Source organism: Gouania willdenowi, chromosome 8 (assembly GCF_900634775.1).
Source record: "Gouania willdenowi chromosome 8, fGouWil2.1, whole genome shotgun sequence".
NCBI lineage: Eukaryota > Metazoa > Chordata > Actinopteri > Blenniiformes > Gobiesocidae > Gouania > Gouania willdenowi.
Genome location: NC_041051.1, coordinates 27,124,557 through 27,149,429, shown reverse-complemented (window position 1 = coordinate 27,149,429; position 24,873 = coordinate 27,124,557). Strand labels below are relative to the sequence as shown.

At 37.0% G+C, this 24,873-nt stretch overlaps 1 protein-coding gene across 4 annotated transcripts in view; it reads right to left on the bottom strand.

Annotated features, from left to right (window-relative positions):
- The window catches only part of LOC114468457 (myosin-10), an 86,047-nt gene that overhangs the window by 10,143 nt on the left and 51,031 nt on the right, over nucleotides 1-24,873 (bottom strand). For 3 of the 4 annotated variants that reach the window (XM_028455369.1, XM_028455371.1, XM_028455370.1), the window contains 22 exons: nucleotides 24,281-24,344; nucleotides 23,958-24,056; nucleotides 22,166-22,309; nucleotides 21,945-22,040; nucleotides 21,750-21,868; nucleotides 20,359-20,511; nucleotides 20,108-20,281; nucleotides 19,873-20,046; nucleotides 15,086-15,200; nucleotides 13,059-13,252; nucleotides 12,165-12,286; nucleotides 10,823-10,892; nucleotides 10,560-10,720; nucleotides 10,214-10,322; nucleotides 10,000-10,131; nucleotides 8,435-8,641; nucleotides 8,203-8,340; nucleotides 6,731-6,854; nucleotides 6,478-6,649; nucleotides 3,298-3,510; nucleotides 347-491; nucleotides 55-261 (listed from right to left, as the gene is read on the bottom strand). In XM_028455369.1, coding sequence (XP_028311170.1) covers nucleotides 55-261; nucleotides 347-491; nucleotides 3,298-3,510; nucleotides 6,478-6,649; nucleotides 6,731-6,854; nucleotides 8,203-8,340; nucleotides 8,435-8,641; nucleotides 10,000-10,131; nucleotides 10,214-10,322; nucleotides 10,560-10,720; nucleotides 10,823-10,892; nucleotides 12,165-12,286; nucleotides 13,059-13,252; nucleotides 15,086-15,200; nucleotides 19,873-20,046; nucleotides 20,108-20,281; nucleotides 20,359-20,511; nucleotides 21,750-21,868; nucleotides 21,945-22,040; nucleotides 22,166-22,309; nucleotides 23,958-24,056; nucleotides 24,281-24,344 — 3,132 coding nt within the window. Of the gene's footprint in view, nucleotides 1-54; nucleotides 262-346; nucleotides 492-3,297; nucleotides 3,511-6,477; nucleotides 6,650-6,730; nucleotides 6,855-8,202; nucleotides 8,341-8,434; nucleotides 8,642-9,999; nucleotides 10,132-10,213; nucleotides 10,323-10,559; nucleotides 10,721-10,822; nucleotides 10,893-12,164; nucleotides 12,287-13,058; nucleotides 13,253-13,933; nucleotides 13,997-15,085; nucleotides 15,201-19,872; nucleotides 20,047-20,107; nucleotides 20,282-20,358; nucleotides 20,512-21,749; nucleotides 21,869-21,944; nucleotides 22,041-22,165; nucleotides 22,310-23,957; nucleotides 24,057-24,280; nucleotides 24,345-24,873 lie in introns of all 4 variants that reach the window. The other variant, XM_028455372.1, reaches the window with a different exon arrangement.

Here is a 24,873-nt window from a genome sequence, read left to right as displayed (position 1 = left end):
ATGGGTAATTGAAAGTGAAAAGTGTAACCCTGCACACAGCTTCCTTCTGCTCACCTGCAGTTTGTGTGAGCGCTCTGCTAGCTCGCCCTTCACTCTCTCTCCCTCGGTGACTCTGGCCATGAGCTCCTGCAGCTGAGCCTCCAGTTTCTTCCTCTTGTGTTCAGACTCAGTCTTAACGTGCTGCAGGCTCTTCACCTCAGTGGCCAGCTCTTTGTTGGCGCTCTCCTGACTCTGCTTGGTCTTCTCCAGGTTTGCTTTGAACTGGACATGAGTCAAACAGCACAGTGAGATGAGACAGTGTGTGATGGAGGTGATGTGAGAATGATGCGGTGGTGCAGTGGTTCACCCTCTTGGCCTGTTCCAGCTGCTCAGACAGTTCCTCCAGAGAAGCAGCGTGTCTCTGTCTCATCTCCTGGATCTGAGCTTCATGGTTCTTAGTCTCCTCCTCAATGGCTTTCTTCAGCTCAGTCACTTCCTGCTCACGCTTGGTCCTTCAGGGTGTGAAAAAAAAAAAAAATCGATTTCACAATATATCACGATTTTTTGGGTGCGGATTTTAAATCGATTTTTAATTTAAAAAAAAAAAAAAAAATCAAAAATTATTTTTTTTTTACATTTTTTTTTATATTTAATCAATATTTGTGTGTATTTGTGCAATATTTCAGTGGTGGTTACAGTGCTTTCAATGTGTTGCAATGGTTACGTGATGCACTTGATTTTATGATGGCAGTGTGTAATACCTGGAATATTTATGTATGTACAAACATTTTATTTTCATATAATCTGATCAGATCAGTGCTTAAACTGACACAAGAGGAGAAATTATACATTTTTTCTTATTTTTGTGCATTGTCAGTAACTCAGGGTGATTTATCCCTAATGTTCTCACTTACAGTTGTTACAATGTTCAATCATTATGTTGTCATGGTTACTTTGAGACTTATACGCAGTAGTTTCAGTGAACTTTGAACTTTATTTTATGATAGCAGTGTTTAACACTGCATTTAATTTTTTTCAGTGAAAATGTGCAAAAACACTAATAATAAATAATAAATAAGATGTTTTGAAGCAAATAGTTTTGACTCAATTTCTCCTCTGAATGATCAATATCTTCTGATGAACATATACAGCAACTTCATTTTTCATCTCTACGTTTAATTTTGAGATTAACTGGGTAGAATATCGCAATTAATCACGATAACATCGTATCGTGACCAACGTATCGCATTGCAACATCCTTGCCCATACTCACCCCTAGTGGAGATAGTGTTATAGCCAAAGTTGGAATGGAATAGAATAGAATAGAGCTTTATTGATCTCCATAAGGGAAATTCACACATTGACAGCAGGGTTGGGGTCAATTTAATTGTAATTGCGTAATTGATAATTGATTACAATTATGACGTAATCATCATTGTAACTGAAATTGAAAATATCTGTTGCTGTTGTAATCATGATTTAAGTGTAACTGAGTTCAGATAATTGACTTTGTAATTGTAATTGGTATGGAAATTCTAAAAAAAACTACAATTAAATTAAAAACGCAAAACTGGGGAACCATGTTATAGTTCTATGGCTTACACACGATTTGTTAACAATTATTATTATTATTATTATTTTTATTAATTAGGAAGCCTAACAAGGTCACCAATAGATGAAAAACTAATTGGATGATAGATAATATTTGTTGGTGTATTTTACAGCTGATTTAAGTCAAACTGACCTGTCATCATAAGAGATGCTAACAGAAAGCTAACACAAGAAGAAGTTTAAGTGTTTGTGGGGTTATTTATTAAAGGCGCAGTAATTGTGATTAATTTAATTTGAACTTTAATATTTTAGAAAGTAATTGTAATTGACTTTCAGTGGAAAAATAATAATTTTAATTTTAAATGTATTTGGAAACATTTCTGGTCACTGCAATCATAGTTTAGTTGTAATTGAACATGGATAATTGAAGACGTAATTGTAATTGAAAAATGTAATTGACTCCAACCCTGGCAGACAGTAAGAACAAAAATAAATGCCAACATAGGATAATAGTGCAAATATACGACTGTGGGACGGATATAAATCAGAAAAAGATAAAAAAAAAATAAAATAAATTTGAAGAAAATGTAAAACAAAAACAAAACAACAACGGCATAAAAAACACAACAATGTGCAAATGACAAATGGTGGAATATGGTAGGGGTCAGTTACATTTTTGAATTACAATTACATCTTCAATTATCCATGTTCAATTACAACTCAATTCTGATTACGATGACCAGCATTTTTGCCTGATCCTGTTAGATCTCAGAAGCTAAGCAGGTCTGGGCCTGGTTAGTAGTTGGATGGAGACCACTGAGAGTTTCAGGTGCCACAGTGGGGTGGCAGTCACCTCAGTGGTATCTGTCATTGTGTCCCTGGGCAAGGCACTTCACCCACATTGCCTAGTATGAATGGCGTGAGTGAGTGAGTGTTGGTGGTGGTCGGAGGGGCCGATGGCGCACTATGGCAGCCTCGCCTCTGTCAGTCTGCCCCAGGGCAGCTGTGGCTACAATAGTAGCTTACCACCACTAAGTGTGGAGTGAAAGAATAATCCCTTAATTCTGTAAAGTGTCTTTGAGTGTCCAAAAAAGCGCTATATAAAATTGATGCATTATTATTATCAAAATTACAATTACTATTTTCTCCCTTAAAGTCAACTACAATTTCTAAAGTTCAATTACAATTTATCACAATTACTGAGCCTGAAATAAATCCCCCCTGAAATGTAACCTTCCTCTTGTGATAACAGGTCAGTGTGAAAATCAACTGTAAAATACACTAAAACATATTATCTATCTTCTAATTTGTTTTTCATCTCTTTGTTACATTGTTAGGCTTAATAATCAATGAAAATATTAGTATTCATATTTTTGGTGTGGGTGTTTGAGCCTTTTTTCCATCAGTTTACTCCTCTGTTCAATTTTTTTTTTTTTAATTGTAAAATGATCCTGACGAAAACTGACATGTAAACCTAAAATGAAATATTTTTTTTATAATTTTTAACTACATATGTGTAAGCCATAGAACTAACATGCTTACCCAGTTCTATATTTAATTAAATTGTAATTGACAGTTTTTATAGAATTTCTAAGTCAGTTATCTGATCTCAATTATAATTCAATTAAGATTGCAACAGTAACATATATTTGTAATTACAATTAAAATGTCCGTTATAATTGTAGTTAATTATAAGTGACTCCCACCCTGGTTATAGGAAGCCATTCTGCCTTCAGCAGAGCTTTAATGACATGTAGAGTTCAGTACCTGAGCTCCTGCTGGGCTGCGGTCGTGTCCAGGGTGTCCTCCAGCTCGGTTTTAAGGGCCTCCAGTTCTTCACTCAGGTCCCTCTTGAGCTTCTCGGCTTTGCTTCTGCTCTGCTTCTCTGACTCCAGGTCCTCCTGCAGCTCACACAGCTGAGCCTGCAGCTCACGGACCTGCTTTAGAGCATTGTTCCTGTGGCTCGCTTCTTCCTCACCCCTGTCAAATAATCAGAGAAAACGTACGGTAGTACACATGACCACGTTTCTACCCATACATGTCAGAAAATGTCCCTAAAGCATGATAGTTAAATACAGTAGAAGGAATATTACGAGCTGGGGGAAAAAAAACAATTCAACATTAATGTACCCTAGTTTGCACTTCAGCGTATATGATATGATTCTCTTACTCCAGAATCCAAGAACCCCCTTTGTCCGACTACAATATTTTGCTCAGAATACTGTGAAAAACAACCATAGAGCATGATGATGGAATGAACGAGTGATAACACACTTTTTAAAGAATCCAACTTTGTAAAAAAGTGGAATGAAACAGTATTTAGCGCCTCCTGAATAGATGTATTTAAATAGTTTTTATCATTTCTGCTCATCTCTCGTCTGGTGTGGGACCAAGACTGAACATTTCTGACAATAAGATCATTTTCTATCATCATTTTGTGTGTTTTTTGTGTCATTTTGTGTGTTGTTTTGTGTCATTTTGTGTATTTTGTGGTTGTTTGTCTGTTCTTTTTATTATTCAGTATATTTTTCTCTAATTTTGTGTTTTTTAGTTGTGGTTTTTGTGTGTCGTTGGCATTATTTAAATTATTCTCTCTCAGTGTGTGTTTTTGGTGACTTTTGTATTTTCAGTTCATGTTCCATCCAAGATCATTTTTAATCATTATTATGACTAGTACAGTGCCCGTCGGAGGTATGTATTCATATTGAGATTAACTGGAGTTCCACAGTGTGGATGGGAAAATGAAAGGGATATATATATATATCTATATATTTTCTTTTGGAAGCCAGAACATCACCAACATGTATTCAGCTGTATCTTGACCCATTATCAACATTTCCTGAAAATTTAATCAAAATCCTTTCATAACTTTTCAAGTTACCGTGTGCAGACAGACAGCGTCGCACTGCATTAGCTTAGCATTAGCATTACTGTGTGTGTAGATGATGAGGTCCCTGTTGTTGACATCATCAGTGTTCTAAAACAATGTTTGACAGAAGTTCCACAGTCTGGATTGGTCATTTCAAATAGGTTTTAAATAGGTTTTGGAATGACCAAATGACTCCAAACTTACGGATGCACACACTCAGGGTATGCGCAAGCTGTTGACAAAGTTTCAGGTTGATCAGATACCGCGCCTGGGAGATATTTGCTCCACAAACACACACACGCACACAGACGTTCCTTGCTTTTATAGATAGATGATAATTTTATCTAAAAATAAACATTTTAAAAACCCCATATTTTTAATGCTTTCTTTGGTTCATTTTTCACTCTCTCTCTCTTAAGTACCTCTTGTAGTGCCATAGCGTACAACCATTTGAGAAACACTGATATGATATATACATTATGTCATGCACCGACAATATCCAAGTGATTAATGACAGATATCAATCCCAGAATCTTGATTCTGTGAAAATGCGTATAACTCTTGCGACAATCTGCAATAAAAAAATGACTGTAGTACAGTTGTGTGATATAAGCACGGGAAAATATTGTAAAGTTTAATTGAGTTTATGAATTTGGAGGGACTGTGATATGCCTGTTTGAGTTTGACACAGTAGAGCAAACTCATTTTAGTTCAGGGGCCAAATACAGACCAGTTTGATCTCAAGTGGGCAACAGATTTTAGGAGGAAAAAAGCAATTTCAACATTAATGTGGCCTAGTTTTCATTTTCCAGGTATAAATTACAAATAAAGTTTATTACACAGAGTATAAGTTACCTTAAAATTAAATTAACTTACATTTCCTTGATATTTAGTAGAATAATTTGAGGAAATTTGCAGAACTTTGAAAATTTTCATTTGAGCTTAAAAATGACTGCCATCATGTGATATAATCATGGGACATTTACTGTATAATTTTGTATTTGTGTGTATTTAGAGGGGCTGATAAATCTAATCTAACTAAATTACTCTGTAATTCACACAATGATTCATATTTACTCTGTAATTTTTTTTCCTTCTACTGCGAACCAAAGTAGATGCTCAAAAGGACTGGATTTGGCCCCTGGGCCAATGTTATCTTCATTTCAGAGGAACATAAGTTTGACACATATGCAGTAGAGGATAAAGTCCTGACTGTTTCCATAAGATTTATTTCATGTTAATAATTTAATATGATTTTCACTTCTAATGTAGTTATTTCATTTCTCATCATGAGTAGTTTTGACCTGTTTTTGGTACATGTAAGCTGCTGTTATGATGAAACTCCACTAGGTGGCAGCAGAGGTGGTTTTAAAGTTTTGATTGCCTTTGTTTTGCAACATAATAAGTCATAATTAACACGTTTTCTAAAAATATATTCATAATTCTTAATGAACAAAAAAAAAAAAGCTTTTGTGTGTCAGTAAGCGGTACTAGGTTGTGGAACAGTTTGTGTGTTGAAATAAAAAAATGTCTGAATTTAAAGCAATTTAAACAAATACATAAAGTTTATTTTCTTGAAGCGAAGTGTTAAAGGGATAAAATTGTAAATAGGTGTGTATATACTTGTGTGGACAATCTGTATAATTATATAAATATATATCAATGAATTATGTGTATATATATGTATATTTATAATGTAAATAGGTGTATATTATAAGAAGATTATACATATTGTACTAGATATTACAAGGGGTAGGATCATATTAGTATATACTTCCTTCTACTCATTTTCGAACATGTATAGGTTTCATGAGTAGGATTTCTGTACCATTTGTTCTCTCTTTGCCTTGTTTGATTTATTTCCATTTTTTATTACTGTTATTATTATTATTACTATTATTATTATTATTTCCTCATTGTGAGATACACTGCTGTTGTGTTCATGTTCAAAATAAAAATTAAATCAATTAATAACTGAAGAATGATGGAAAACAAAGCAGTATTAAAACAGTTTTCATGTATTTATAATGTACTAATGCTGTAACAACATTAGATGGTGCAGCTGAATCTCATCTCACCTCGCCTGCATCACCTGCTGCTCCTCCTCCTTCTTGCTCAGCTGAATCTTCATCTCTTCCGTCTGGCTGTGCAGCTCCGTAATCTGCTCCTGGAAGTCGGATATCTCTGCATCCAGCTTCCTCTTAGCCTTCTCCAGCTCCTGACGGGTCTTTTCCTCCTTCTTTAACCGCTCTGCAGCAGAACAGACCCCACCCCCGCGATAAAGAACACACGTTTCACATGTTTGTGAATCATTTGTTTCTGGTTCTTTACCCTCCAGGTCGACCATCATCATCTCCTGCTTGTTCTTGGTCTTGCCCAAGTTTTTGGCCTTTTCCTCTTCTTCTGCTAACATTGTGGTCACCTCGTTGATTCTGTCCTCCATCAGCTTCTTTTCCTGGATGAAACAAGATCAATATAACAAACTGTGTGACTGGAAGTTTAACTGCTCAATTTTATTTTAATTCTTCAGCTGAAATGTAGGTTGAAGCAAAGCTTATGCTGTACATACCTACCACCTCACAAAAACAAATACACATTCAATATATATTCTGCACAAGTTTTATATATATAGTTTACATATGCACATCAAACATACATACGTACACATATACACACATACAGTACATATGAATGTACATAATATTAATAGTATACTATTTCATATCTATGACACAGATTTCATTAATTAATATTAGTTTGGCAATATATAAATTAACACTATTCTCCATCACAAATATATACCCTTTATTCGTATATTCTATACCATCATACACATAGTATAGACGAGGTAAAATTGTTATTTTAGTTTCTTATACTTACTAATGATTTATGCAGAGGTGTAAAGAGTATTGATATATTCTACTCAAGTAGAAGTACTGCTACTTATACGAGTAAGTCATACATAAAATACTCAAGTTCAAGTAAAAAGTAGCTCAATTAAATAGTAGTCAAAGCAAAGGTCACCAGTTACTTTCACCCTATATGTTTATTTTTGGTGATAAATCTTGCCACGGTTCCTTTGCATACAGTAAACATCTCATGGATAAAGAGACCAAATCTTGCACAGTTGAAACTTAATTTATTTTCCACAAAAGCATTTGTATAAATTAAAAGGTTTGTCAAAATGTACAATTCTATTTAAATAAAATAACACCAATGATTTAAAAAAAAAAATTCCCTGACTCTAAGTATAGATACATTTATGAACTCTAAAACTGAGAAAATAACCTCCATTCAATGCTGCTTTGGTGCCGTGCATTATGTTTAATCTGATTGGTCGACGTTTAATCCGATTGGTCGGCTATGATGTGATGCATTTGATTTCATTTCTTTTTTTTTTGTAGTTTTACAAAACAAAAACTCACTTAGTAATGGTTGGTTGTAGAGATGTAATGAATTACTTTATTTCTTTTAAAATGTACTTAAGTACAAGTAAAATTACTGATTTAGAAATGTACAATAAAAGCCCATAAAAGCAACTCAATATCAGTAAAGTGTGTGCTTGTAATCCCTTACTTTCACCTCTGGATATATGTTTTAAAACGCTTTTTAAACTGGTTTATGCTGGTGCTTTGTTTTATTTCATCCTTTAGGCAGTTCCATAATTTAACCCCTGCTATTGTTATACTCATACTTTTCAATGTGATACAGCTTTTCAATGTTATCTTCATTTCAGAGGAACATATAAAACATCAGTCAGCTACTTAGATATCAGACTTCAGAGATGTTCCTCAGAGCCTCACCTTGTGAAACTTGGAGTTCTGGTCCTCCAGTAGCAGAATGTCCTCCTCATACTTCTTAATTTTAGCTTCAGCCGTGACTTTCTCCAGCTGCAGCTTCTGTCGAGCAGCTTCTTCCTCATCCAGCTGCTCTTCCAGATCCTACCGACCCGAAAAGATCAACGACAGGTATCAGGACAGGACGGTTTTCAGCGTCCGCCGACCCACGAAGATGATGAATATTTGCTCGACCTACCTGGATGTGGGACTGCATCTTCTTCTTCTCATTCTGCATGCTTTGAGTCCGCTCCTCTTCTTCCTCCAGCCGAGACTCCAGGTCGTGCAGGATCTCCTCCAGCTCTTGTTTCTTGGAGGCCAGCCTCGCTCTCATCTCCTCAGCCTCTGCGAACAGTTCGGTCTCTGCCTGCAGCTGCTCTGCCAGGATGTTCTTCTCCTCTACCAGCTGCACACAAACAACAGGGACTTCTTACTTTTCACAGTCCCGTACACCTTCAAACATTTAACCTAAAGCCATGTACCCTCCACCGCTGCACACATAATAATGTAATGCAGTGTTTTTCAACCTTGGGGTCATGACCCCATGTGGGATCACCTAGAACAGTGTTTCTCAAACTTTTTGGGCTCAAGAACCCCCTTTCTCTTTCACAATACTATGAAAAAGTGAATAAGTGGTAACACATTTTAAAGAATCTAACTTTGTAAATATGTAGAGTGAAAATTTAGTGCCTCCTGAATAAATTTATTTCTATTTTTATCATTTCTGCTCATCTCCCGTCTGGTGTGGGACCATGGCTGACTCTTGTATTTTCAGTTCATATTCTAATTAAGATCATTTTTATCATTGTTATGATTACCACTTTTAAAAACATTTCAAAACTTCATATTTTTAATGCTTTTTTACATTAATTTTTCACTCTCTCTCTTATGCAGGTGGTGGCCAGTGTTGCACTGCATTAGCTTAGCATTAGCATTAACTAGAATTGACTTTAGTTAGCATTGATATTAGCATTAGCATGTACTAGCATTAACTAACATTAGCATTAACATTAGCATTAACATTAGCATTAACATTAGCATTAACATTAGCATTAACATTAGTTAGCATTAGCATTAACAATAACCTAACATTAGCACTAAACTAGTATTAGCATTAACCTAGCAATAGCATTAGTATTAACTTAACACTAGCATTCGCATAGCAATAGCATTAGCCTAATGTTAGCATTAGCCTAACATTCACCTAGTAATAGCATCGGCCTAACATTAACATTAACCTAGCTCTAGCATTAGCATTAAGTTAGCAATAGGGTTAGCCTAGCATTAGCACAAATCTAACATTAGCCTCACAATAGCAATAACCTAGCAACAACATTAGCCTAGCTTTAGCAATACTGTAGCATTAGCATTAATCTTGCAATAGCATTAGCACTAATCGAGCATTAGCATTAACCTAACAAAAGCAATAACCTAGCAATAGCAGTAACCTAGCATTAAAATTAATCTAGCAATAGCTTAACATTAACATCAGCCTTAAAATAGTGTAGGAGGCCTTTATGAGACTGACACGCCTCCTACATCAGTAACCATGGGTAGTCTTACATCACCTAATGAGTAATTTATGGCAATGCATGAAGGGTCCTGACTGCTCGTCCATTTATATTCGCGTTTCCAATTTTAATCTTTTATTCATGTACCCCCTATGACAATTTGCGTACCCCTGGGGGTACCCAAACCCCACTTTGGGAACCAATGAAGCGTTGGGATTGTTTTGTGCAGATTGTTGCTGAGGTCAAGCCCAACCTGTTGGTGTTTCGTCTCCATCTCCACCAGCTCGCCCTCCACCTTCATCTGCTTCTCCTTCACTTTGACCAGCTCCTCGTCCTTAGCCTGCATCTCCTCCTCCTGCCTGGTCACCTGCAGCAGAGGCTTCACCTGCAGACGGAGCCCGTTTACAACGGTTTGAAATCAAAAGTACAGAAAATGTTTAAAGTGGACCGAAGATGCAACGACGGACCTTTGTAAAGAGTCTCCACCACTGCCAGTGACGGAGCTTCAAGTAGGCAGCACAGTTCCTCTGAAGGACCTTCAGCGCGCTGAGCTGCTGCTGCTTCTTAGCAAACGCCCTGAAGCATCACAACCACAGAAAGTCATCAACTGAGCACCAGGGTTGGGGTCAATCACATTTCACAATTACATCTTCAATCATCCATCTCCAATTACAATGCCAATTATCTGAACTCAACTACAGTGAAACTATGATTACGTCATAATTGTAATTAATTACCAATTACGCAAATACAATTATAATTGACCCCAACCCTGGTGACTACAGACACAGGAAGCCAACAATCAACCCTCACTTTCGAGCCAGATATCCCCGACAGACGGCCTGGAAGTAAATGATGATGTCAGTGATCTTCAGGTCCCTCTCTTCCTCCAGGTGGGCGAGGACTCCAGCCCGGAAGAAGATTTTACTTTGGCCGATACGGAAGAGGTTTCCATCCAGCTCCAAGGCTTTAATCTGGGAAAGAGTAAGAGACGACGGGAAGATGGGGCTGAAAACAGAGGCTGTGATTCCAGTTTTGAACCTGTTTCATTGTACAATGAATATAATCATCCTCACCATTCTCTCACAGGCCTGCTTTCCGTCCATGAAACCTTTGGGGATGGCGTTTGGAGTGAGGATCTCATACCTGTACCACAATAAGAAGGAAAGAGTTCCCGGTTAGAAACCACAGGTGATGTTTATCAAGTTTGCCGAAACTAGTAACACTCTCTTAACCCTCAGAGCGATCACGAGTGTTGCAGAATGTGGTAAAGATGTCTCACTTTTGAGATTTTTAGGCCTCTTGCTCTTATAGTGGCCATACTACAAGGGAAGGGGCGGAGCCTATGCGAATGACACGTGCCCGTGTCAGAACCAACTCACCTACTTTTCACCCACTGAACCATTATGTAGAGTCTCAAAAATTCAAACAAGATTCAATATTCTCATTTCTGGCTATTTCCTATTTTAAAAAAGCAAAAATTTGATGCGCCAGAGCCTCCAAGTACGGCAAAAATGCATTACGAGATAGGCAAAGGCAAAGGCAATGGCAAAGGCAGCGGGGAAACGCAGCGCGGCGAAGGCGAGGGCCGTTTATTGCCGTTTATTGTTTTCTGTTGAACTTTGTAAAGCACATGTAAATGCCTTATGTATGAAATGCGCTCGTCATGGCTTGCCAAGGAGGAAATACTGTATTTTCACTGGTGTTTATTAATTTTATTAATTTGTTTGTTTTTGTTTTGTTAGCAGGATTATGACAAAAGAGCAACATTTTAAACAAAACCTTACACACAATGGAAGATTCCATTACATTTTGGATGGGAATCTGGATAAATATGCTTATTCTGGATCAGTTTGAAAAATCAAACTATCTCTATCTCTCATCAATGGCAACATTTCAATAATTCTCAGAATGTAAAAGATGGCTATTAATGAAATTGGAAATTTTAGTTATGTCAGGTTGGTTCCTCAATTATCCTACCGAGTTTCATCCAGATCAAGTTTGAATTGCTCGTTACATCCCATCTTTCTAAAAAAAATGGGTGTGTCCATATATTTGGACCTACTATATGGTTATTAATGAGTTAGCCTTTAAAGTGTGGTAGCATGATTAAGATCTTTGATTCAGAAACCTGCCAATATCTGGCATAGAGGAGATTTGGCGCTTGGCGGAGGTTTGCGCTCTCTGAGGGCTTTTGTTGATGTATACGTTGAAGTGAAAGTTTATGTAAAAGTTTTATATGTATTGGATAATTTAGGAAAAATGTTCAGCAGTGTCATAAAATCAACACAGAATGCAACTTATTAAACTATTAACTAAATCATTTAAGACCACAGGTTGTTTGTATGTTTTCTTGGTGTTTGTTAAAAACAAGATGTACCCTGCAAAGGTATGAAATATAGACACAAACATTTTTACCTCTGTCTGAACTCCTGGAAGACAATTCTGTTTGGGAAGCCCTGTCTGCAGATCCGGATCCCCTCCAGAACTCCGTTACACCTCAGCTGGTCCAGAACCAAGTGGGGGTCCAGTTTACCAGCCTTGATTAAAGAAACACAGGTAGCTTTAAACTTTAGGCTGGTGTTGCAGATCAGTTTTATTAATGACTCCCTGCACCACCATGTGGCGTGACCTGGTATTGCAATACTGACTCGTTTGAATAGTACCTCCTAGCTCCTTTCCGATCCACTTTTCCTTAACCCCCAGATTATTATGTTAAGGAGCATTCCAATTCTCTTAACGCTAAGGAAAGGAGGCTCAATGCTTCCTATATAACCTCCTTTAGCCTAGGAAAGGAAACACTGATGCATCCTTTACCAAAGGAGACCAGATAATGCTGACCCAAAATTCCTTGCAGCAACAACATTTAAAGGGACTTGGCTAGAGCTTGGATTCAAACCCCCAACCCTTTGGTTATTGGACAAACCACTCTACCAATGAGCCTCTTTTCCTTTGATTTCAATTCAAACCTTGTGATATTTGAGATTATATCAGCGGTTAGAGGCACAGGGGAAAGTGTTATAAATGTGATTTTAGTCCATTTTCTGAAATTTGTTGTTTTTTTTCACCACGGCAGATGTCACTAACCTTCAGTGCCATCGGATTATTACGTCACCTAGTGGAAGTGCGTCTGATTCTCAAAATAATGTGATGGCCTTTCCCTAACTCCTTTAGGAAGTCTCCTTACACCTTTCCTTAACCCTGTGACATCATCCACAAGGTTAAGGAAAAGTGGATAGGAAAGGAGATAGGATGGACTATTGGAACGCAGGCCAGGCTTCAACTGTTGGATCATCATCTATGTTCGCTCACCCGTTTCTCGTGGTTGGGGATGATGCAGCGTACAAAGTTGGGGTTGGTGTTCCTCAGCGTGGCCATCAGCTTTGACAGCTGCTCTTTGTAAAGCTGACCCACGGTGCGAAACATGCCCTTCTTGGTCTTGTAGGCGGCACCGAACGCCGTCTCGTTCATTCCCGCAACCTGGTCCAGCCCCACGATCCGATCCACTGAGGATTTAAAAGGATTCACAAGATTGACAGTCATGAAAAAGATCAGCATGTGCACAGAAGTGACTACATGACCTTAAAAAATAGATCTATCTCCAAAGGGAGGATTGTTAAGAAGTGCAGCCAATGGAGGATGAGATGAGATGTGAAGTATTTTTTATTTATTTTAGTTGTCATTTTGCAAATAAAGATATTATGGGTAAGAAATAACTAAAACAACCAAGTAATTCAAATTATATTACATCATCTCTTCAATTCTAGTGCAATTATGGTCGATATTTTAGCCACACTAATGAGAAACTTCATCAAAGTTCTTCCGTCTTTAGTTTCTGGCTTTTGATCAGGCTAAGCAGGAGAAAAAGATTGATCCAATGTTGTCATTTAAGTGATTTTAGATGAAGCACGCTGTGGATATTGGTTTAAAAATCACCATCACGTGTCACTTTTTTGCAGAAAAACAAGAAGAAATGCCAAAGTATCTGCTAACATTCGCCATAATTAAATGTCTTCCAACATATAAATCTCTTAATCTTATGCAGTTCTGCATGATGAATCTAGTTTAGCCCTGAAACAGGTCTATAGTCTAAATGTTTTTGGCTAAATCAACCAAAGCAGAGCCATGCAAAGCCAGTGAGGGGCTGGCAGGTGAGAGAAGGAGGAAAGGAAGTGATTATTGTTCACCTGGAGCCTCATGGAGCCCTGACACATTATCATAGAAAGAGGCTCTCTGAGAGGTCTGAATGTCTTCATTAACAGGGACACACACATAGAGACAGTGTGAGAGAACAGAAGGAACACACACACACACACACAATGTCAAACTGTGAAGGAAACATGTGTTAGTAAATAAAGTTTTTATAAGACTACAGCGTCTTATTTACAGGTAAACTAATGTTTTATGGCCGTCTGACTTCATAAAGTCGGAAAGTGATGTGTGACCTTTAAAGTCTCGTAAAATTCATTCATACACTTCGAGTCATAAAGTAAAACCATGAGCTCAGAAATGGGGCACATTACGGTTGTTAAAACTATAATAATAATAACATTAATAATGATGGAAAAAAAAGTTTTCCAAATGTTGCCAGATTGCATTTCTCCTTTTTCCTATTGATATTTTGAACATAGGTACCAAAAACTGAGCCAATATAATGTCCGTAAAGGGTGGCACACTTTTTCACAATTTTTATTGCCCACGAAAACCATCCTCACAACAAGTGGGTAAACTAAATGTACAAGTGTTTTTTTTGTGTGTTTGCTGCTGGTTTTCTAAACTACAGACCCAAACACATTAACTGTAGAGGTGTGCATTGCCATGAATCTGACAATATGATACAATTAGCGATTTGCATGTCACAATACGATATGTCGCGATATCAATAATTACAATTTTCAACTTTACAAATGCAAAATGGTATGAAATCCAATTTATTTCATTTAAATTTGTGTGAACAAGTAATTGGTAACGAACTGTAATTCAAGCACCAATATCAAAACTAGTGTTATGTTTATCAAACTGTCAAATTATATGTCATAAATAGTGTAACTTTTGCTTCTACAACAGATTCTGATTCTGTTAAGTACTTAAATTCTTTTTTTTTTTTCCGTTAAAAAACATGATTACAAAAATCGATTACGACATCTTTTGGATCAATACGATAATTGCGGTGTGAAATATCGCGATATCTCGCCAATAATCGATTTTTTCTTACACCCTTAACTATCACACAGTTACACTGATCAGTTCAGGACAAATTTTCACAACATGGAATATACTGATGCACTTTTAGAACATCTGAAATGAATGATCTTTGCTAAAGGGATTTAAAAACTCACCGTCCTTCCACAGCTCTGCAACAAACTTGTCGGTGGATTGGTGCAGCAACGTGGCAACGTTGTCATTCAGGGGATCCATGTTTTTCATGAGCCATTCGTCTGCTTTATAGTCCACCTTGGACAAAGAGATGAGATGTGTTTAGCAGAGCAAATGCATCTCTGTGTTTCCCTGGTTTGTCAAAAAAGATTACACTTATATATGACAGTAAATTGAAAATAAAATGCCAAAAAAATGTATTTTTATTGACTAGGACTGAGAAACTGCACAACATTGGATTTAAGTTTTGTTATCCATTTTTTTTCTTCTGTTGTTGCTAACTCCTCCTACACCGTTCGTCCAATTTCAACTTTTTTCAACCTTTTCAACCCATTGATAATATTCAGCTATTGCTAAGTTAATGCTATTGCTAGGCTAATGCTAGGTTAGTGCTAATGCAAGGTTAATGACACTGCTAGTTTAATGATAATGCTAGGCTGATGCTAATGCTAGCGTAATGCTTCTGCTAAGTTAATGCTAATGTTAGGCTAATGGAATGTTAATGCTATGCTAATGCTAGCTATTGCTAACATTAATACTAATGCTAGCTAATAATAATTCTAATGCTAGTTAATGCTAATGTTAGCTAATGCTAAGTAATGCTAATACAATCTAGTGCTAATGATAGCTCATGCTAATGCTAGCTAATGCTAATGCTTGCTAATGCTAACGCTTATGCTAATGCTAGCTAATGCTAATGTTAATGCTAAGCCAATGCAGTGCGACATGGGCCGGATCCTGCATCCTCACTTGCATTTTCTTCAGCAAATGCAAATATTCTAGTTAGTTCATGTTTGTCAGACTCTGTTCTCATAAGCTGTTATAGAAATTGGATAATCTGATCATCTTTAACTCGCGAAGAATTCCATCGTCCATGTAACTGCACAAAGTGATACGTTCACCCAATCCAAAGGGTTTCAAACAACGAGAATCCCAGCTGTTAGGAAACATTGACAACATCTGGTGCTCACACACCACAAAGGAGAAAAAAAAGGCCTGATGGTAACTGGCAGCACGGGGAGGAATGGAGGCTTGTGTATGTTTTTCTGATGGACGATGAGGAGTGTTGAAGGAGAACAGAACAATGCGAGTCATTGACACAGTTGGCAACCTGAGCTGAGGAATGTTCAGGCTGCAGATGGGTTCAATATGAACCCTGGAAAAGCAAACTCACACTGTTTGGGCTTCGTCATCTTCAGTTTCTTCCTTGTCATAGAGAATTTACAGAGAAAACTTCAATCTCGGCTGCTGAATATTTATCATAATCTCAGATCTTTAATTTGTTTGTGATCGCTAACATCTAGTCCTGTCTGTTTCAATAGAGCAGAATAAAGGAGGTTTTCACTGGGCTCACATTTACAGTGATGCACAAATTAAAGCTTTGTTTATGGCATTTAAACCACTTTTTCTATTATGCAGGGCTGAAAATGTTTACATGAGGATTTTACAATAGTGGGCGGAGCTTGGAGTTGCAATCCTGCAGACGGATTTTCATCAGGTTTACTAAACATACGAAAATATACTAATTCATATTATAATATTAGGAAAGTGTCTGAGTTTATCTCAGAACAAGATGTTGTGGAAGTCATGGTAAAGGCTCCCACAGAGCCTTATTCCAAACATCATGGGCTCCTCCAGGGATTACACAACAACATTGAAGGATTTATGGAGTTTAAAATCTACAGTCTACAAACTGTGCTTCTTCAAAAACCATATGTAAATGTACCTAGAAAACATAAGGACAACTTTTATTACAGCGGGGGCCACAAAAAAGTGATTGATCCAAGAGCTACATTAAATATCAACATTCAGAGCAGAATAATAAATAACCCGAGCATTAATACAGGAGTGAACTATTATTTTTGTTGTGCTTTTGTGTATTTTTGTTGTCATTTTGTGTATATTTATTGTTGATTTGTGTGTGTTTGGAGTGATTTTGTAGAATAGAATATTTTTATTGTCATTGTAAAACATTAACAACTAAATTAAAACTCCCTCCCATCAGTGCACGATCATAAAAGCACTATAACAAAAATAACAAAATAAATACAAAATAATAAGATAATCACACACAGCCATCACATATTGTGTTTTTTTTCTCTCATTTTATGTTTTTTGTTGTTTTTTTGTCTGTTTGGAGTCATTTTGTATATTTTTGTGATCGTTTTGTATATTTTTGTGATCGTTTTGTATACTCTTCTCTTAATTTTGTCTATATTTGTAGTCATCCTGTGTATTTTTGTTGTCCTTTTGTACATATGTCTGTAAATGTTTTGCGTGAAAGTACTGATAAAACTTGATCAATCATAGCGTTAACACACTAACACTAAATATAGATGAGGTTGAACATTTAATATCTCTGCATAATGCTGCTTCTTAGCAAGTGGAATATAGCAGGCTGCAAATGAACTTTTGTCCTCAGTTATGCAGCAGAAGTGAGAATGTAGTGAGCAGCCCTCAGTCAGTTTTGGTCAGGGCCAAGTGTTTGATGGATGGACGACAGGGTCAGAGTTTCGTCCAAACTGCAGATATCCTGGAGCGCTTCTAGTCTGCGATGCCAAGTATGATTCAAAAGTGGTGCGGAGAAGGAAAAGCAGTTAAACAGCAACAGGGTTATTGATGAGCAGCCATGGAATCACTGATACATGTCGCGTCTAAAGATGGATCTACTGCAACTTAAAGCCAATGAAAAAGCAGAAAGGCATTAACATTAACTATTTATATATAAAGATTGTTTTAGATCAGTAGTCCTTAAACTTTTTTTGGCTCAAGTACCCCCTTTCTCTTACTTTTGAATCCAAGTACCCCCTTTGTCCGACGACAACAGTTTGCTCAGAATACTATAAAAAAGAGCATAATAATGGAATGAATAAGTGATACACATTTTAAAGAATCTAATTTTGTAAATAAATGAATGAAACAATGTTTAGTGTCTCCCAAATAGATTTATTTCTATAGTTTTTTTTTAATCATTTACGATCATCTCCCTCCTGATGTGGGACCAAGACTGAACATTTCTGACAATAAGATCATTTTTTTATCATCATTTTGTGTGTTGTTTTGTGTCATTTTGTGTATTTTGTGGTTGTTTGTCTGTTCTTTTTATTATTCAGTATATTTTTCTCTAATTTTGTGTTTTTTAGTTGTGGTTTTTGTGTGTCGTTGGCATTATTTAAATTATTCTCTCTCAGTGTGTGTTTTTGGTGTCGTTTTGTATGTTTCTCTGTTATTTTTGTGTATTTTGTAGTGATCTTTTGTATTTTTCTCTCATTTAGTGATTTTGTGTATTTTGTTCTTGCTTGTCTGTTCCTTTTATTATTCAGTATATTTTTATTTTATTTTGTCTGTTTTTGTTGTCGTTCTGTGAGTAACTGGTAAAAACTAGTATGATTATAATTTTTAACTAAAAATAAACATTATAAAAACCCCATATTTTTAATTATTTCATTTGTTAATTTCCCTCTCTCTCAAGTACCCCCTGTAGTGCCATCGCGTACCCCCATTGAAAAACACTGTTTTTCAAAATAAAAAACACAGAAGTTGAAGCCTTGCATGCGTGCGATTGACCATCATTACAGCACTTCTTTGATGGTAATCAATCTATCGCCGTGCTACAGCTGACAAACTGCTTCTCAGGAATGTGGCAGCTGAAGCTTTGCTCCACGCAGATGGCAGCTCACCGCAAAGAGGTGAAAGTTGTAAACCTCCCGTTACGTGAAAAACCTCACAGAATCAAAGATTTGCACCAATAGGAACCAGATGTGTGTTTCCTGCAGGAGCAGACCGACAACTGAGTCGTTGTTTTCATGCAATGAGCTGCTTAACGACGCCAGTGGAGGCGACGAAGGAAATGCAAGCCAGAAACAAAGCTTTTGTACAAGGAATGTGTGCAGAATTCAATTTGGGGGCAATGCATGATTGTTTTTATAGCGACACTTCTTTTCTTTTTACAATAGTAGGTGGAGTGAAAGCCTCGAGACGGACTTCCATAAATAATAATCTGAGTCTAATAAGCTAACATATATGTAATATGTAATATAATAATATAATATATAAAACAGACATAGGCGACTCGTGGGCCACCTGCGGCCCTCAAAATAGATGTGCAAATTGACTCAAAAAAATACACAAAAATTACTCCAAAAAACACACAAAATGAACAAAGTGAAAGAATAATTTACAAAATGACAAAAACATGGGACAACAAAAATATTGAATGATAAAAACAAACAAAATGACAACCAAATTACAAAAAATGACAACAGAAATACACAAAATGACAACAAAAACATAAAATTAGATTATTGAAAAAAAAAAAAAAAAAAAAAATCCTACCCTGACTCCCTCTTCCCTGTTCCCTTCCCCCTCACCTAGGTGTAACACTGCCCTCTCTTTTTACACTGTGATTTTAATAAAGTGCTTCATTCTTACCCTTTCTTAAGGAGGGCTGGTGAAGGTCACAATTATGCAATATAATAAATTCATTAATTTAATTGCAATAACAAAACATGCATTGCTTTTGTAAAAAGATTGCACTTCATGTATGCAGACAAGTCAATAATAAAAAAAAGATTACTCAAAAAACACAAAATGACAACAAAAACACAACAACATACAAAAATAAGAAAATTATAACAAAAACACATGAAATGACTAAAAGAAATTCACAAACTGACAACAAAAACATATAAAATGACTCAAACAATACAGTTTCGTGTGTGATAAAAGCCCATGTGTGTGTAAGACGTACCCTCCCAGCGTAGTGGATGATGCAGAAGTCGGCTTTGTCCTTGAGTTGACGTGGTTTCTGAAACTTTGTGTGAGTGCCTTGCTCCTGCAGAACCTTGTCCACAAACGTCTTGTCTGTGGCTTTGGGAAACCAGCACTCCTCGTCCAGCAGTGCCAGAATACCAGGAGGATTGTTCTGAAAAGAGCACGTTTTTAAACTCACTGTGAATCCACATGCAGACGTAGGGAACACTCACCGGCCTCTCGATGAGGTCGATGCAGGGCTGCAGGTCGAGGCCGAAGTCGATGAAGCTCCACTCGATGCCCTCCCTCTGGTACTCCTCCTGCTCCAGGATGAACATGGTGTGGTTGAAGAGCTGCTGCAGCTTCTCGTTGGTGTAGTTGATGCACAACTGCTCAAAGGAGTTCAGCTGAAAGAGGAAACAAGAGCTAATCAGCGCATGTGGAATTTTAAAGTTTCTATTGTTTAATTCTTTAGATTTAATACCTCAAAGATCTCAAACCCAGCGATGTCCAGGATGCCGATGAACGACGCCCCCTGTCGTTTGGTTCTGTCCAGCGCTTTGTTGATGCGGTGAACCAGCCAACGGAACAGCCGCTCGTATGTCGCCTTAGCCAGAGCTTCAACAGCAAAGTCAGCCTGAGGCCAAACATGAAGGAGGCTTTTATACTCACAGCTCAGAGGGACACAAGTAGGCTACAATGGCGTAAATCTAAAGTGTGAGTAACAGCTACTGTCAGGATGACCCCTGAAAAAAAATGCTGCGTCTGACCTCCTCACATCTATGAGAAAAAACATTCAATAACACCTTACTTGAAGTTTTATACAGAAAGCTGACATTACACCTTCATTATTATGACATGACACCTGCGCCGATTGTAAAGTCTCACATGCTAAAATAAACAGCAACTTTTTGCATCATTTAGCAACAAATGTTGTTAGTTTTTTTGTTACTTTTGACGAAACTGCTAATGTTAAATCTAAATGTTAAATATTAAATCTAAATGTTATAGCTATATGGTATATCTAAATGTTAACTGTTAAATGTAAATGCTAAATGGTAAATCTAAATGTTAAATATAAATGTAAAATCTAAATCTAAATGTTAAATTTAAACGTTAAATGTCACGGGTAAGCTAACCCCACTAGATCCCTCCATTGAACCCAAAAAATGCTAACATAGCTCCAAAGGTGTCATAATTTAGCAAAAAGTGTCATAATTAAGCAAACAACACTTATGACAGCCTTCATGGCACCTTATTAATGCTAATGACAAATAATGGCAGCGTAATGTAAGGTGTTACCAAACATTCAAATATTAGAGATGAAAACACAAAAAAATTGTATATAATTTTTTTTTATTATAATTATAAAATAATTACAACATAATTATTTGTGGGAATTATAACATAAGACACATGAATAAATTATACATTTTGATAACAAAAAAATAAATAAAATAGCTGAGAAGATTTGGAGATGAATACATATTACATATCCTTATATTAGTATAAATCAATAAAATAAATATAGGAAATGTAAAGACAAACTCTATAATAAAATATAATAAAATTAAGGTAGAATTAATATTTGTAATATACTGTATATTGTATCAAACTATATTAAAGTATATTAAAAATAAAATGCAATTAGCAAAATTAATTAAAAAAAAGGCCAGACTAAAGTAAAAAATAAAAAATAAAGGTAGATATCAATCGATATATGACAAACTCAAACTAAATTCTGATGGTATTACAACAAAATCAAATCATTTTAATCATAATTACAACGTACTGATAATTGCACAGAGCTGTGTGAAGCTGCTTGATCTTTTCGGCTCGTGCTCACGTAGTGAACATAGTTGAGGAGCGTCCTACCTGCTCTTTGGTCTGAGCCTTCTGGACGTAATCTCGTCCCACTTTGATCCTCGGTGTGAGGATCGCTCGAGTGAACTCCATCACGTTCATTCCAAGCAGGTGACAGAGCTTCTGTGCCACTGGAGGACAAAGACCCATGTGTAATTTATGAACCACATAAATGTGGACATTTTTACCACAACGTTTCTTATTCACCTGTGTTCTCAGGCATGGATGCTTGATCTGTGTTCCTCTCCTTTTTGAAGATGATGTTGCCAAACTGAAGCACTGCAGAAACCACCTTCAACATGCCTGGCAGGAAAAGGAACAAGAGAAACATTTACAGGGAGAAAATTCAGCAGAAAGGTCAGTTCTATAATGAGAGGAACACAAAAAGGAGATTCGCTGTTAAGGAAACATCTGGAAGTGTTCCTCACAGATGATCTCGTCATGGGAGAAGCTCATGATGTGCATGGCATCCATGGTCTCCTGGAAATTGTCCTTGTCCTGCTGGCCAGGGATGGGAATGTTGCCATTGGACAGGAAACGGTAGTTGTTGAAGCCTTCGAGGAGCAGGTCCGCTGAAGAAAGATTTTTAAAACACTTTCATTATATTTAACTCCTTTTAAACGCCAACGCTGCCTGAAACTTCATTTTCCAGAGGAACATTACTTTCCGCATATACCATACTTAAGTCACTTCAATCAAAGTAGATCCATAACTGGTTTAAATTATTAGCGACATAAAATATCAGTTGTGTGTGCTTTTAAGGTGAAGTGTAATTGCACTAGTAAAGCATTTAAATAGCAACTAAATCCCAAAACCACTTTCTTCTGCTGATTATTCAATTTCAATTTGGTATATTTAGTTGTAAAATGTCAGAGTGGCTGCCCTCTATGGGATGAAACCTGGCTATTGCAATTGATTTTTTGCTATTGGCTGAGAACAAGATCATGTGACGTTTTGGGACCATCTTGCTTCACAAAAAAGCACTGTTAGCCCCGCCCCTTTTATAAAAACCAACACCTGTGGGCGCTACAATCTGTGGTGAGTAGACTGAGAGAACAGTGAATAGAGGTACATTGAGTAATGAGTAGCTAGTTAACATAACATACATTGGTCATTGGAGATTTTATAGAGGGTTTTCACCTACGTCATGTTCTGGGCATTAACCCAGATGCGCGGCCATATTGGAGGCACCCGAAGGTAATCACTGCAATGGATAAATGTCCGAAACTACAGAAAAGTTCCACAAAAAAAAAAGAAGCTATGGTTTATTGGTTTTAACCCTAACCCAATCTGGGTCCTCATTTAGATATTTTTTTTTTATCATTACACCAGAAAATTAGTTAAGAGCCACTGCTATCAACAATTCACTTACCTGACAAGAAATGGGGCGAACAAATTCAGATGTCCAGATTTTTGCCTCGTAGGTCCTGGTTTAGCTTCGCTAACCACATGCTCCTCCTTTCCTCTGATAACTTTGGACACTGTTCTCCCTGATTTGTTATAACTTTTGGCAGTCTATAAAACTCCAAATGTTTTTCACGTTCTGACCTATTGTACAGCCAAAAACACGTCAATAATTCACCATTTCCTTTCGTTCGACGTTCTGGATCTGCTTTGTTTACCTGCTGAGTACCTCCAATATGGAAACTTCTGGTTTGCCCCGGGAAAACCCTCTATTTATTTGTATTTATTTATTTATTTGACAGGGACAATGCAGTCAGACATAGTTACAGCAAAAAGATGCAACTGATGCGATGCATGCAGAGTGTATAGCTATTGCTAATTCTCAACTCCTGTCCCTGGTTGAGCTTTTTCCTAGATACAAAATGTATAGTATAGTCTGGGCGTGTCTTAACTGCTCCAGGAGCCCCGCCTATAATCAAGGCATATTTTTGAATTTCCCTCCTAGTGGCAGGTCAGGAGAAGCAGGGGTTTAGTTACACTTCAATCAAAGTAGATCCATTGATAACTGGTTTAAAAAGTAGGAACATAAAATATACATTTTATTGTACTTGTTACATCAGTAATGTGTGTGCTATTGAGGTGAAGTGTAATTGTACTAGTAAAGCGTTTAAGCATGTCCAAGACAGGAGACAATCCTCTCATTTATCTTCTTAGTTTAAATAAAGCTCTTCCAGTTTCTTGCTAGAAGCCGAGTGGCTGAAGTGATAATTTTGCTGTCATTGTTTAAACACTTTGTTCCAGAGGTTAAAGTCATACTTCGAAGATGCTCCCCGGCTCCAGCCAGCAGGCGGTAGAAAATGTGAAAGGTTCGCTCATCTTTGGCCTGTCTAATGGCCCTCGACTTCTCCAGAAGATCTGGGAGACAATGTTAAGGGCTGCAGAGCCAGTGCAACCGTAGATGTTTAGTAATAAACAAAAACATCCATCGTACTTTAATGTTATACGGAAGGTTTATGAAGTCACAAATTCAACGTAAACACCTGTAAAAGTCTCTCATTTCTGACATTTCTAGCAAAAAAAAAAAAGAAAATCGAAATAGATAAAATACACTAGTTGGGTTGTCATGGTAACGAGGATACAGGTTTCAATGTTGGCCCCGACGATGTATCCTGTCACATCAAAGTTGATCCTGATGAACTTCCCCTGAAACACACAATACATTTTATTTTGTTAATTACACAGCCTACTGTGTGCGTGCGCAGCTGTCATCTATTTTTTCCCGCCTTGGGCCACAGCTGCGCTTTAAGTACCACCTTGTGGTTTCTCACAGACGACAGAAGTGCAGCGAGGAGATGTGCCAGGTTACCAGATCAGAAGGAATCTAAGGCATGTCTGTGGTTTCCTCACAGTGGATGTGTGTGAACATTGGACACCATTTGTATGCTGGTGTGTGTGTTCACCCACTCTCCTCTCCCAGTGATTTACGCAGGCTGGGCGGTTCATCTCAGCCTCGTGGTCGCCTCACAATAAGAAATGTAGCATAATGAGATATTACATAAAACCGGATGGACCAAATCCACCCACCACATTGTATTTGCATGCTCTCTGTATATAAATAAAGCTTATCTTGGAATATTTATCATTAGCAGAATATTTTGAACTCACTAACGTCATGTCTGAACCATTGTGTGAAAATCCGGCTCTTGCATTGTATCTAATCATGAAAATAAAA